The sequence below is a fragment of the Molossus molossus genome, unplaced genomic scaffold (assembly GCF_014108415.1).
Source record: "Molossus molossus isolate mMolMol1 unplaced genomic scaffold, mMolMol1.p scaffold_m16_p_17, whole genome shotgun sequence".
NCBI lineage: Eukaryota > Metazoa > Chordata > Mammalia > Chiroptera > Molossidae > Molossus > Molossus molossus.
In genome coordinates this window covers 29733303-29747442 of record NW_023425352.1, presented here as the reverse complement: position 1 = coordinate 29747442, position 14140 = coordinate 29733303, and the positions used below count along the sequence as shown (strand labels likewise).

At 46.9% G+C, this 14140-nt stretch overlaps 1 protein-coding gene across 1 annotated transcript in view; it reads right to left on the bottom strand.

Moving 5' to 3' along the window:
- Positions 1-533: 533 nt before the first annotated feature.
- Positions 534-14140, bottom strand: part of MYOF (myoferlin) — a 150332-nt gene continuing 136725 nt past the window's right edge. Inside the window, exons 47-54 of the mRNA XM_036265292.1 lie at positions 12623-12711; positions 12438-12533; positions 8639-8780; positions 6345-6444; positions 3755-3945; positions 1867-1976; positions 1382-1529; positions 534-1060 (exon numbers count right to left, since the gene is read on the bottom strand). Coding sequence (XP_036121185.1) covers positions 1022-1060; positions 1382-1529; positions 1867-1976; positions 3755-3945; positions 6345-6444; positions 8639-8780; positions 12438-12533; positions 12623-12711 — 915 coding nt within the window. The 3' untranslated portion in view covers positions 534-1021. The remainder of the gene's footprint in view (positions 1061-1381; positions 1530-1866; positions 1977-3754; positions 3946-6344; positions 6445-8638; positions 8781-12437; positions 12534-12622; positions 12712-14140) is intronic.

Sequence of the window (14140 nt, the reverse complement as noted above, 5' to 3'; positions counted from 1 at the left end):
TGGCGTTGGCACGGAGCCACACCGGGTGCAGCTGTCACGCGCTGTGTGACCCTCTCAGCTCCACGCCCCTCTGGGCTGTCCTCCCACTGGTGGTAGTGCATTGTGTTAACACAGGTTAAAGAGAAAAGAACCCAGATCACCTGGGTTCAAGTTCCAGCTCTACCATTCACGGGCTGTGTGGCACTTGGGTGAGTTACTTAACTTCTTTCTGCCTCAATTTCTTCAACTGTAAAATGGGCTTAGTACTGTTACCTACCCTTATAGGGTGACCCGGAGGATTAAATGAGTTACACATACAGCACTTAAAACAATGTTGGGCATAGAACACGTAGTTTTAATAAGTGTTAGCTTTTATTATTAGCCCCAGTGTGACCTGCTGGCCAGGGTTTGGCAGCACACATAGAAGGGGTTAATGGCCAAGTGGCATTTCATCCACTGAGACCAAGAGGGCTAGAAACCGTCTCCTTCCCGACTCTGCCCACAACTACACCAAACAGCTACGTGTTAAAAGTGAAATGTTTTTATTTGGGCTTATCACAGAAATTGAATAGCTTCTCCTGACACTTATCCATATAAAATATCATAACAGTGGTTACAGGCATAAATAAGATGGACTCTATTCTGTTTTTATAAGGCACAGTCCTTTTTGTTGATTACAAGTAAGAAGACTATGAAGTCAAGATGCAGGAATTTTAAATTCGATTTCAGCAATTTCCAAAGATGGAATTACAGAATTAAGGACTCATACAAAAAAGATGATTTTTAAAATGGAACCAGCCACCTTGAAAAATATTCTGAAACACATGGTAAAAATGGTAACACTTCAGGAGATAAGATAAAAATGTTGCCAGCTGGCCTGGCTTTCAGGACCTGGACTCTGGGGACTGCTGGGCTGTGGAGAAGTACAGTAACCAGCTGCAATGTCGTCTCAGGCACAAGCAAAATCACGCTTGATTTTGGTCCCTAAACAGACTGGATTCCCTCCTTGCTGATGACTCTTCAAAAGAAGCTTTTGCTTTTATTATGCATTTGGCTTCACAATCTTCATTGATAAATAGTTCTGAAAAGGAAGCAAAAACAGTGTAAAGTACATATATTTAAGTTAGGGTTTCTCAACATTGACACTGTTGACATTTATGAAATTCATGAAACTCTAAGAATGCAGTTCTAACCACAGGATACATTACTTTAAATTTTCCAAAGACTGACGGGTTGTGAGACCACAACTCCTAGGTAAGTCATTCTTCCCAAGAGCAACCAAGGCAAGTACCCGGTTAGACGATCAATCATAGCCACACACACACACACACACACGCACACACACACACGCACTCTCATGCGTGCGTGCACACAGCCACGGCAAGAAGCCCAGGACCCGCACCGGTAAGGAGTACAGCAGCACGGCCACGAAGAGCAGAAGGATCAGCAGGATCAGCAGCCCGACGATGACCCACTTAAATCGGCGCCACACAATGAACTTCATGGTTTTACATGGGTTGATGAACCAGAGGAAGGAGGTTTCTGGTCGGCTGCATGGCAAAGAAATGGTTTTACTGACCCAACTCAGGAGGGACAGATATGTCACCTCAGAGCATAACACTGTTCAAAGATTAATTCATAACATTTATAAAGTGAAGAAAAGATATTATTCCCCTTCGATGGCCAAGATTTTTGAATCTTTTATAGCTTCCTAAGATGCGAAAGTGGTTAAAATAAAGCCAGATCACCAAGTCCCCCCCGCCCCCCAGTAAGTACAAAATTAGAAGGACAACAGCTAATCCAGCCTATTAAGCCAATTGGAAGGGGGGCTTTCAGACTGCAGGTGTTTGGGGATGAGACGGTGCTGAGAACAAAGAGCGCTCTCACTTTGGTGGGTCCAGCTTGGGGTTCATGTTGGGTTCATCCCGTCCCTTCCCGGCTGGCCTCTCGTCGGCCTCCTTCTCATTAAGGATTTCCAACGTCATCTCCACTTTCCCCTTCAGTAAAGCAGAACAGGTTAAACACATGACATCATGTTTCACAAATATTTTCACTTCAGCCCAAGGAGTATTCCCCGAGCAATGATTTTTATTCTTGTAAAACAATCCCGAGATTGCCTTAAATTTTCCTCAGGAGACTTCATCCCATTTCCTCTTCCATGTGTTTCTGAACCGGCTCCTTGTGGGAACCCGAGAGGACAAATTGCCTCCCCTCCTCCCCACTCCCTGCTTGTCACTGTCTGCGGCCCCGCCATCCTAACCTTCTCACATCCATCTCCTTGCCTCTCACACACCGTCCTTTGTAACTTCACTGGGACCCAGCTGAACCTGAGCACTGCTGATAACAATATCTAATATTTATCGAGCCTACCCGCTTCATGCTTACTGTGGACCCCCCATGGCGCAGAGCCGGTGACACTGGGGTACTTGATGTACGCAAGGTGAATACATGAACGAGTGAGTGAATGAATGAACGCTGCCTCTCTGTTCATGGGTTTCTGAGTGGTGTGCTGGGCCCTGCTTAACCCTCTCTTATGGATAATCGCATGTAATGCTCACGGCAACCTTATAAAGCAGGTACTGCTATTATCCTCATGTGCTTGTGAGGAAAACTGAGGCTGAAAGAGGTCTAGAAAATTGCCTGCTTAATGAGTCTTTCTAGAACCCTGAAAAGCCAGACCAAGTCACCAACCATTTGAGAACCCTGACATCCACTTGGGTGGTAGGGCCCCCGGACTCCCATGTGGCCCGGTGAGACGGAGCTGGTGTCTGACCGTGGCCAGGTGCTGCATCTCTCCAGGCCTCCATAGAAAGGGGGTTGTCGGCAGAATTGAACGAGGTTATGTGCAAGCTCATCTACAGTGGCAGAAAGCAGGTAAGTGATTTCCTGGGCCAGCTTGCGGGACGCCATAGACAACAAAGGCACTAGAAAGCTTCAGGGGTAATGGGAATGTTCTAGATCTTGATTACAGAGGTTCATAAGTGGATACATCTGTCAAAACTCATCAAACGGTGCACTCTGAATGGGTGCAGTTTATTTATATCTATTATACCTTGAAGTTGTTTTATAAAACAAGATTATGAATGTAAGGCATTTAGCATGTTGTCTGGTTCATAATCAGTGATGTGAAATGTTAACTAGTATTAATACATAAAGAATTACGTAGGCCTGGTCAGTGTAGCTCAGGGGTTGAGCGTCAACCCATGCACCAAGAGGTCACCGGTTCGATTCCTGGTCAGGAAACATGCCCAGGTTGTGGGCCTGATCCCCAGTGGGGGGCATGCAGGAGGCGGCCAATAGATGTTTTTTCTCATCAATGTTTCTATCTCTCTGTCCCTCTCCCTTCCTCTCTCTCTAAAATCAATACAGAAAAAAAAAAGAATTAGGTGGTCTTTCGTCACATGGCATGGCAACCTGCACTCTCGCTTCTATATCAGAAGGTACCTTGAGTTCTCTGAACTGTTCTTGCTCAGTGAATGTCAGTCAGCACCCCCACAGCTCAGCATGCTCGCCCTCCTGGTGACTAAGGGGCCTCAAGAACTACCGCGTGGCCACTCTGGCTCCCAGTTTTTTGACAATTCCAGTCGCTCCACCTTCCACTCAACCCCAGACATTCACTCATGGACCCCTTCTCTTGTGATCGCAGGTACACACCGTCCCATAACCTAAAGTCCCGCCGATTTAACTTTCCTTATCCCTCTGGAGTGAATCTATTGATAAAGAGCAAAACTTAAACGATGGACTGCGCCAACGACCCGCCAGGAAGCGCTCCTACCGCCAGCACGCGGGAGCCCTCTTTGTCTGCGTAGCACGGCCACCATCCCCTCATGGACTTCTGTTCGAAGAGGGAGGCGGTTTTCACTTTGAGGGGGTCCATGGCTCTGAGGTCCGGAATCATGTCCAAACTGCATTTCTCTGATGATTTTGCTGGGACGATGGTGTGATGCAAATCAAGTTCCAGGAAACCTGGCCAGGGAAACATTAAACCCCAATGAGCTTCACGCGGATCAGCCGTTGTTTACGAGGGAACAGAGTGTTCCTGCCAGAAGAGAGGCAGACAGTGATTCTGAACAGGTAACGAGCGAGGGAGAGAAAGGGCCCCTGGTCGACGCTGAAGAATTTTTCCAGATAGGCTAGGAAGCGGCAGAAGAATGACCTGTCCACCATTCTGCACCTCCCAGAGGACCACCTGTTTTATTTCTCAAAGACAGGAACATAAACAGAGTTCTTCCAAAGCTCAAAATAACTACACACCTACAGACAATTTCCACTGAGCCTGGGTGTACAGTTGCTCATCTTCGTTCTGAACTGCCCTGAACACAGCCGTGTGGCTTCGGATAGGACTCCTGGGACCTGGAACACGGGACGCTCCCCGGAACACGCACGTTCACCCAGTGAAACCTCAGAAACGGGAGCTTGAGAAGGACCACAGCAGCTCAACAGAAAGTTCCCCAGGACCTCGGAAGCCCATCGGGGTGCCTGGGGAGCACGTTTTCTCTTCTGTAATGTGAGGCACTAACACTTTAGCGGATTCTTTTGGGCTTGCGACCTCCCGTGAGCCCTTTCGTTAAGAAAGTGGTACACGTATTGTAGGGTCACGTCTGGGGATAAATGAGACAAGAGCTGGTCTTCGACAGGAGCAGCAAAGAGGGAGCGATTGTGGCCGAGTCTCTACACCGCCAGGCCGGAAACGGCCCTTCATCCTGTGATGGGCCCCTGGTCCACAGTCACTCAGCCTTCCTCGAGCTTGTCTCTGCTTCTGTCTCGGCTCCCCTTCGGGTGATAACCACAGTCATGTGCCCACCAGCCATTTAAACTCATTTCTTCATTTGTCAGAGGACTTTATTTAAATTCCAAAGGAAACCCTCCACTGTTCTGGAATTCACCGCCCCTGTGCCTCGTGAGCCAGCGTCTTTGCACACTCATTTGTTCAGCTCTTATTAAGCACCATGTCGAAGTCACCGCGCTCGGTGCCGTGAGGGGCCACAGCCAGCGGCCACCGTGGGCCCTCCCGCTGGGAGCAGAGGTGCTCCAGAAGCAGCGACACCAGTTAGGAGCCACTGTCACCTTCGGTCATGAGAAAATGAGGTCTGGCGAGTGGCAGAGACCACGGACATCAGGAAGTAAAGGTGCATGACAAAGCGGACTACTTTGTTAGCACTGAGGGGCCAGAGGACTCTGGGCGCTTCCGCCTGGGTGGCTGGGACAATGGAAGGACTGTGAACAGCAAAAGTTCATGAGGAGAGAAGGTATATGGCTAGGGGGAAAAGGCTGAGTTTGATTTTAGTCAGGATAAATTTGACATGCTGGCCAAATATCAAGGAGAAAGTTTCTGGTGGGGAATTGGGACTAATCATTATAATAGTTTTTTTTTTTTTTTTTTTTTAATATAATGGCCATATAACATCGTGTAAGTTTAGGGAGTGTGGCGTGTTGATCTGACACAGTTATGCACATCAGAACAGGCTCTGTGGGCGGTCAGGCGCACACCCCGGCGCAGCAGTCACACCGCTGAAAGGTGACAGTGGGAAAAACCACAGAGGGCCCCGGGGAAGAGCCAGAGGCCCCAGGAAAGGCAAAGGCCTGTATTTATTTTTAATTTAATTTGATTTTAAAATACGTTTTTATTGATTTTAGAGAGGGAGAGGGAGAGGGAGAGAGAGAGAGAGAGAGAGAGAGAGAGAGAGAGAGAGAGAAACAACATGACCTGAGACTGAACTTGCAACCTGAGCATGTGCCCTGACCGGGAATCGAACCCGTGGAACTGGTGACCTTTCCGTGCACAGGATGATGTTCAACCAACTGAGACACACCAGCTAGGGCCAAAGACCCGTATTTAAGAGTGGGAGGAAGAACAGAGCCGGCCAGTGAGACAGACCCCAGGCCTCAGAGAGGGGTCAGAGGGGCACTGTGCTGCGGGCGGGGCTATGGCAGGAAGAGTGAGCGGTACTTAACAGGTGTCTTCAGAGCCTGGGGGAGAGAACAATGGCTGGGGCAGCGGGGAAGCTCAGCAACACCTGAGCGCAGCCGGAGGTGTGAGGAGAGAGAATGGATGGTTTGCTAGTCAAGGCGGGGGTGTGGCATCCTTTTGTGAAAACAAGATTTGAGTTTCCACAGCAAGACAGGAGCTAGAATAAGAGCCTCCACAGGGGCCCTGGAGCCCACAGAAAGGGGTGAGGTTCACTGTGCCCACTGCTCAGAGGACCCCGGCAGCAGATGGGTAGGCCACACCGCCCAGAGGACATCCAGGTTGGGAGTGCGTCCCTGCCCATTACCCACAGTATTGGAGATTTAAATAATGGACTCCAAGCATTAACTGATTTCACTAATTCCAAGTACCATTTCTTAGAGAAAAGAAGCCTTACCCAAGTAGTCATCAAGAGAAAACTTGTCATTATCCCAAATCTGGATGATCAGTCTGGGTGGTACCCGAAATTCGGTTTGGTCGATACTCCAGAAATGCTCCTACAATGTCATGAGAAACAGACAAACCAGATCACACTGATTATTGGATTATTCATTCTCCCCTTGGAAATGCCAGTATCAAGGCACAGGGCCTTTTCTCCCCTTTGCACCCCAACCTGAACCCTCTTCCCTCAGCCCTGCCCCTCCACCCAGAGGTAAGGAGGACAGTTGGGCTCCCCAGGACATCTTGGCCACCAGCAGGTGACAAAAAGATGTCCCAGGCAGTTCCCAAACTGAAGCCTTCCGCCATGTTCCTATCACTGTGACTTCCTGGAGTTTGGGGAGTGATTCTATCCCCCCCGGGAAGACCAGAGTGGCCTGCTTGGATCATCCTCTCAAAGCCAGAATGTCCCAGGCCAGCCCACAGCATCACCTGCTGGGGTGTTGCTTCTGCTCAGCCACCTCCCGCCACAGATCTGCTCACCCACGTGGATGCCTGAGTGCACTCCTTTTACTGGGCGCAGATTTTACTCTTTTATTACTGCAGATTTAAAATGTTCTGGCATTTTGGGCTTTAGAAAAATATTGCTGGGTTTTGCATGCTGTGGTCAACTAAGACCCCCAGATCCCTCACACTAGTGAGGTAGAGGGAGGACTGGGTAGGGTCCTCCAAGTTCTCGCCTCCGGTCCCTGCCTCTGCCTAGGCAACATCAGCCAAAAATAACACCTCCACCGCCTAACACACCTGAGCTCCTCTGGCCCCAGAAGGAAGGAAGTGCCCCAGTGCTTCAGGAATTTGAAGGAAGAGTACTGGGTTGTTTCTCGTTTTTCAGATGACATTTCAGGAATGTTCCCCTGCGCAAGGCTCAGAGGGCCTGGCTCTGAGGGTCTTGGAAGCCCACCCAGCTGTTGTCTGGCCTCACCTGACTGTCCTTGTGGGCTCAAGCTCCAAGTACCCCTCAGGGGACGGGGGTGTCCAGCTCCAGATGTGGGTAAATAGGAAAGGTAACTTACCTAACGGCCAACCTGACCCCACACTCTCACCTCGAATCACCTGAGAGTGCGCACGATGCACATCAGGCTGAGCTCTGTGTCCTCAGGAAGGCCCCCTGACAGCACTCATCTTACCTGGCAGAGACGAGCGCTCCTGCAGCATCAGCACTGAGGAGGGCTATCAGGGGTAGGCCTGGCCAGATGAGACAGAGGTGGGTGTAGCTGAACTGGGTGTGGGGAGGGGAGGTGACCAGGAAGAGTTAGAGAATGTTCACAGAACATGGGGTAGAAATGGGATGGAGAACCCATCCGAGACATCTGTTACTATTGCTGCCCAGGCTTCAGGCCCCCACTTTGGGATGAAAGCACCCAGATATTTCTTGGACAGTCCCTTCCTCCAGTCCTGCACTTTGGAAAGAACGGACTCCATCCTTTGCTGCAGAGCCAGGCCAATCAGAGCTCTGCATCCCGGGCAGCCCTGGTTGGTTTAGCAACAGCACAGGACCCGGAACAGGCAAACACAGCAAGACACTATTCCAGAAGTCTGGTCGGCACCATCGAGGATGTGTTCTCTTTCTGCTGAGGTTGCAGAGAGGGCAAGATGTGAGCTGGGCCCCCCCAGAAAGGGGGGCCCACAGAAGAAGGCAGGGCAGAGGGGCAGAGAAGCGAGAGCAATCCCTAGACACCAGCTACGCCTGGACCCAGGCATTCCTTCAGCCAGCCAGCCCTGGACTTTTGAGGAAACCAGCAAATCACTTTTTTGGTATAAGCCAGTTTGAATTGAGTTCTGTAGCTGAGAGTCTTACAAATTCAAACCACCAGGGCCCTGAACCCCCACGACAGTACTTCTGAAGGAGGGAAATGTCACCTCCTTGAATATGTTGCTTCTGTTTGATTAATCAGTCAAACAGTTCTGCCTGTCATGGGAAGAAATCGGTTTCCCTGTGACATAAACATACCCTTCAGTTGGTGTATTTATTGATACAAGACGCCAGTGTCTACCCTTTACCAGATCCCCACCACCGACGTGCTAGGGAAAGGAGAGTCGTATTCCGCATACTTCTGACTGCACAAATAGGTGTCATAGCTGCGTGACCCTGGGCAAGCACCTCCACCTCTGGGAGTCCCTGCGTCCCCTCTGCACCAAGAGGGAGCTGAACTCATGGCCGCCAAGGTGCTGAGCGGCTCCAACGTTCTCTGAGCATCTGCGCTAAGGAAGACCCATGACCTCCACTTCCCACCGGCATATTTCAGAGCTCACTTTTTTAGCAATGATACACAGTTGTTCAGCTGGGAGGTAGTCAAATGGGAAAACAAATCTCCAGTTAAAATTCCCTTCACCATCCAAGGACCTGTAATGGACATCTGTTTTCTGTTTGTTTTCTTCACTGCCAGGAATCCAGCTGAAAAGCAGAGGCAAACAGACTTAGCTTCGTGTGATTGACAGGTAATCTAGCCACAAAATTGTGCAGTGATTAGCGGAGTGAAGGGCAGGAGAATTAATGCACTTTTCTTGGGCAGCTTCCAGTGATCTATGGAGCTGGGGGCTGATTTATGAAGGGGAGGCGCCCTGTTGCATCCAACACAGGTTGTCGCCAAATAAAATAGAATTCCTCTAAACCAAAGCAGGAAACCCTTTAGACTTCAGTTAACAGGGGTAAGGTGAAATTTTCTGGAAAATATCAACAAGTTAGTTTCTATTTTGGGAATGCTGGAGCTTGCCCACTGTGATTTTAGTCTCCATACTTATAACTGTGTCTGTCATCACTGCTGATAAGCCCAAGGAATACGAATTAGTTCTAAATTTTAGCATTTCCTTTTCCATATTTTGTGTAAGCAAACAAAACAGGCACAGCTCAAGTAATCTTACACCTTCCTTTTTTTTTATTATGCTTAGATGTGCTCTGATCTTATGAATAAAACTCCCACGGGAGATATGAGTTGTTATTTCCATTTGTATACCTATGAAAATGCATTTCCATAAACAATTTAACATGTCAACGTTTGACATTGGAAAAGTTTCCTTGACTTGGGCCTGGCACACAGTAGATGCTAACTGAACACCTGTTGAAGGAATGAATAAATGAACACGCCAGGGAAGAAGCAGTTGTCACATCTGCCTGCTACTGGGGAAAACTCCTGGTTTAAAAACAGGTGACACTGGAATTTAGGCTGGTAACATGGTTGAATGCACGATTCTCATCCCTGACTACACATTAGTATTGCATCGGAATCAACTGGGGAGCTTTCAAAAACATGGATGCCTGGACCCCACAGACAGAGATTCTCAGTAGGAGGCAGGCCTGGCTGTGAACTTGCTTTGCCATTGACTCTCTGAGTTTAATCTCTCATTGGTAGAACGAGGCTAATGACGTATGCTCCCTTCACATGGTCAACACCAGGACAGATCATGACTTGGAAGGGTCAGAATGGGAAGGGGGAAGTCCTTAATTCATGTTTATGATCATCTGCTATGAACCAAGTATTTAGCATGCTTTATTTTATTCTTCCCAACTATCTATCTATTTCCATTTCTCAGATGAGGAAACTAAGGTTCAGAGAGGCCATCTAACTTAAGCAAGCACACACAGCCAGTAAGGGACAGAATGAAGTATAACCCCCAGTCTGTCTGATGCCAAAGTCCAGGCTTATTACTCTGCCTCAAATGACCATGGAGACTAGGCAGTGCTAACATGAGGTCCTATTAATAGTAATGGCATTAACATCAATCAACTACAATAGTTTTACTTTTTGCTGGTCAATTAATTGACTAGATAACTTAGTTAAAAAATTCCTTTTAACAAGTTAGAAAAATTCCATTTGACTATTAACTTTTAAGCTTTTTAAAAAGGTTTTTTTCTTTATTGATTTGAGAGAGAGAGAGAGGGAGAGGGAGAGAGAGAGAGAGAGAGAAACATCGATGAGCAAGAACATCGACTGGCCGCCTCCTGCATGCCCCGCACTGGGGATCTGGCCCACAACCTGGGCACGGGCCCTGACTGGGTAATGAACCGGAGACCTCTTGATGCATGAGTCAACGCTCAACCACTGAGCCACACCAGCCAGGCAACTTTTAAGCTTTTAAACTAATTCACAGAAGAGAGTCCCCACTCCCTGGCTAGGACCTCAGTGACTTCACATCGTCACACAAGACCCCAAAGTATCGCCATCGTCCTCCCCCCAGACTGCTCATCCCTGTAGAACTCTTCCCTCTCTTTTTAGGGAATCTTTTCACATTTATTTTTATATACAAATCTTTCACATTTTAATTTTAAAACAGGTTAACTACTCCAAGTTTATGTATTTGTGTACATATGTATAACTTTGTATGTAATATCCATATGTGGATAGTACTATGCATGTTATTTATGCATTATTTATCTTTTCACATATAGTATTTCGATTTTAATTCCAAATATGAATAGTACTTTAGATTGCGGTTTATTCTTTGATTACAAGAGTTTTCTTTCAGTCTAGTATTACTTGAGTTTGTTTCCTTGACTTGAAAAGAAAAGAATGCTTATGATAGTCAAATAAATTTGCATATATGTAATTAGCCAGGATTAGTTTTCCTTGGGGAATGCTAATAAGAGTCTGAAATGAGAAAGAATAATGAATCTGATGAAACACTCCCTGTTAACAACAAACCGAACTGACAGTAATTATGTATTTAGCAAAGTTTTGATTGAAGGCCACTTGGGATCATAATGAAACTTGGTTCTCACTTTATGAATACATTCAATTCAACAAGTCTTTCTTTTTACATATCTAGAAACCTAACTTAGTCTGTGTGAAATGTTAATAATACTAGCTATTATGTAGTGTAATAGTTAATTTTATGTGTCGACATGACTAGCTATGGGGTGTCCAGATTAAGCATTACTTTGGGGTGTTTCTGGATGAGATTAGAGTCTGAATCAGTGGGTTCAGTGAAGCAGACTGCCTTTCCCAATGTGGGTGGGCTTCGTAAGGCAAAGGAAGGAGGAGTTCACCCCTTTTCCGCTTCATTGATGGAGCTGGGGTATTTCATTTCATCTTCTCCTGACCTGCTGATGCAGACTGTGGTACTTCTCAGCCTCCATGACCCTGTGAGTCAATTCTGCGTATTCATTCTCCCTGCCCTGACCCCACCCTGCAAGAGAGTGTGTGTGTGTGCACACGCGTGCACACACACACACACACCCTACTTATTCTGTTTCTCTGGGGAACCCTGACTGATACACATGGTATTTACTCTCTGCCAGGCACCATCCTAAATGCTTTGAGTAACTCAATCTTCTGCACATCCCCAAGCAGTGGGTACTCTCATTGTCTCCATTTGACACATGAGGAACAGCGAGCTTACTAACTTTTCCAGAGAGTAGGGAGAGTAGCAGGGTTTCAGCCCAGTTACTTTGACTTCAGAATCTGGCTTCCTAGTCACTATGCCATTCTGTAGACAACATCTATGATCAAGGCACAACATGAAACTAACACCAACATGAACTATTTGGAATTGAATTATGCAAATAACAGAATAATGAACAACTACGCTTCTGTACAGGTTGGATGCAGGCAGTTAGTCAAGGTTGTTGGGATCAATAATTTTTAAAAAAATTCTGCTAATGTTTCTACTTTTCCATGGACATTAACTGCTGGTAAAAAAAATATATACAGAAAATGAAATCTTAGAAGCTTTCCTTGTTACTAAAGATAGTTATTCAAGGTATCAAGAAGAAATAAAAATGAGCTGCATGACTAAAAAGTCTCAGAAATAACAAATCTGCTTAATAAACTCAACAAAACCCACCCTTAAAAAAGAGAAATGAAGAACCAAGTTATCAGTTCTAACAGCCATTAGATGCCTCTGTTCATAACCAAGACTCGTACAGGTTTCTCTTTTCTTCCTGCTCTCTGCCTTTGTCTCCCTGGAGCGTCCTAGGTAGATTGCAGTGATGAGGTAAAACACCTTCAGGCAACCAAGAATCCTACGGGGCACACCTTCAACAGTGAAAACGAATGAAGGAGAGAGTGTGTTTCACCCCCTGAGTCTGTCTGTGGTCCTGGCATGCTAACCTTACCCTTTCACATAGATGTCGCTCATTTCCTCTCCTGTGATGCTTTTCTCATCCAAGATGACGTCCTTGGTATTCCAGATGATCACGCGGAGGTAGAATCTAAAAAGGAGCACATTTTGAAGGTGCTTTTTCCTCCGGTCCTGCACCAAGACCCCAGGCCAATACAGCAGGGTCTCAAGATTACTTACTTCTTAGCTTTCCGGGGTGTGATGTTGAAAGGAGGGCCTGGTGGCCCCAAACTCTTGGGGAAAACATCTACCCACATCTGAAGTTTCCCCTAAGCCATTCAAAAATGAAAAGAGAAAGAAAGTTATATTATAGGTATCAGAGACCACAATTTTCATTCATATTTCCTAGGTGAAACTATTTCTTCGGGTCTGCTCATTTATGAGTCCATGTAGACAGCAAAAAACAAAAAACAAAACAAACAAAAAAACCCCGCCCACAAACAAACAGAAAACAAAAAAGAGTAGGAGAGCAAATTAAGATGAATCTTATATATTCAATGTCATTTAGGACACACACTCCCTACTCTCACCCAGGAGTGTCTGCTGGCTGCATGTGCCCACCTGTATCATAGTCTGAGCCTTTCCTGGTTAATAAAATAAGGGGCTTTTCATCACCAACACAACCCCCAACCGCCAACACACATACACACACACATACACACAATCACAGTCACATACATACCCCCTTACAACCACTTCAAGCTGAGCCCTTCCCTCCCAGAAGAGTTCTCACGCTGTCGCTCTATCCATCATCACACTGTCCACCTGATATCCGTCCTCCTTTTGTGACATGTATGGGTTTCTCTGCTCACCTCAGGACAGAAAGTGGTATTTACTTTTGTAAAAGACTTACGACGTGGCACTTCCAAAGCAGAGGCTCAAGCAATGGCGAGAACATTACTGTTCCTCAAAGTGGAGGACTCCTGACATTGGCTGCCTGGTGCCCACAAGCTGGGGGCCGGCAGGGAGGGGACGGGAAGCCTGACGGACACCTGTGCCGCCATCTTGGGGAGGCCCCGCTCAGGCCTTTGCCAGCCATGGACCAGGCCCATCCATCTGACTGGAATGTTCTCCCAGACAGGCGAGGAATGCCATTAACAAACTACATCGACCATATGAACCAATTTAAATTCCCCAAACTGCTTTTGGAGTTCTGTAGACTCTGTCTGCATGACAAAAACAGACTGGTCTTTAAGACGGTTGCCAAGGAAACCACTACATTGGCTTCCTAAAGCATCGTGAGCCAAATGAATTAACTGGAGCTCTTGAGAAAGGATGTATTTTACCGTGATCCTGAGTCTCTTCCAACTAATCTCTAGGGCTCAAGGTTCTACAATACATCAAGCACACTGCAGAACATGAGGCATCCAGGTGTCTCCTAGACCCAGCCACAGTCTGTCCAATGTGGTAGGTAGAGGTGATGGGGCTGGGGGTGGGGAGAGGGTGCTGGTGGATTCCCATGGAAAAATCTTTCTCACTTTGTAATTTCTTGAGACTTTATTCAATTGAGAGGTGGGAGGGAAGAGAGGAGGAGGAATGGGCTCTTTGGGGGAAGGAAGAATAATAAGAGAAAAAATGAAATGTGGAACAGAATAAAAGCAAGAAGTGAGTGACAAAATAATCTAGGAAACCCAGACCACTTGTGGCCACTTCTTAGAGATAAGCTTGTCCACAATTCTGCTGTCTGTGTCAATATTT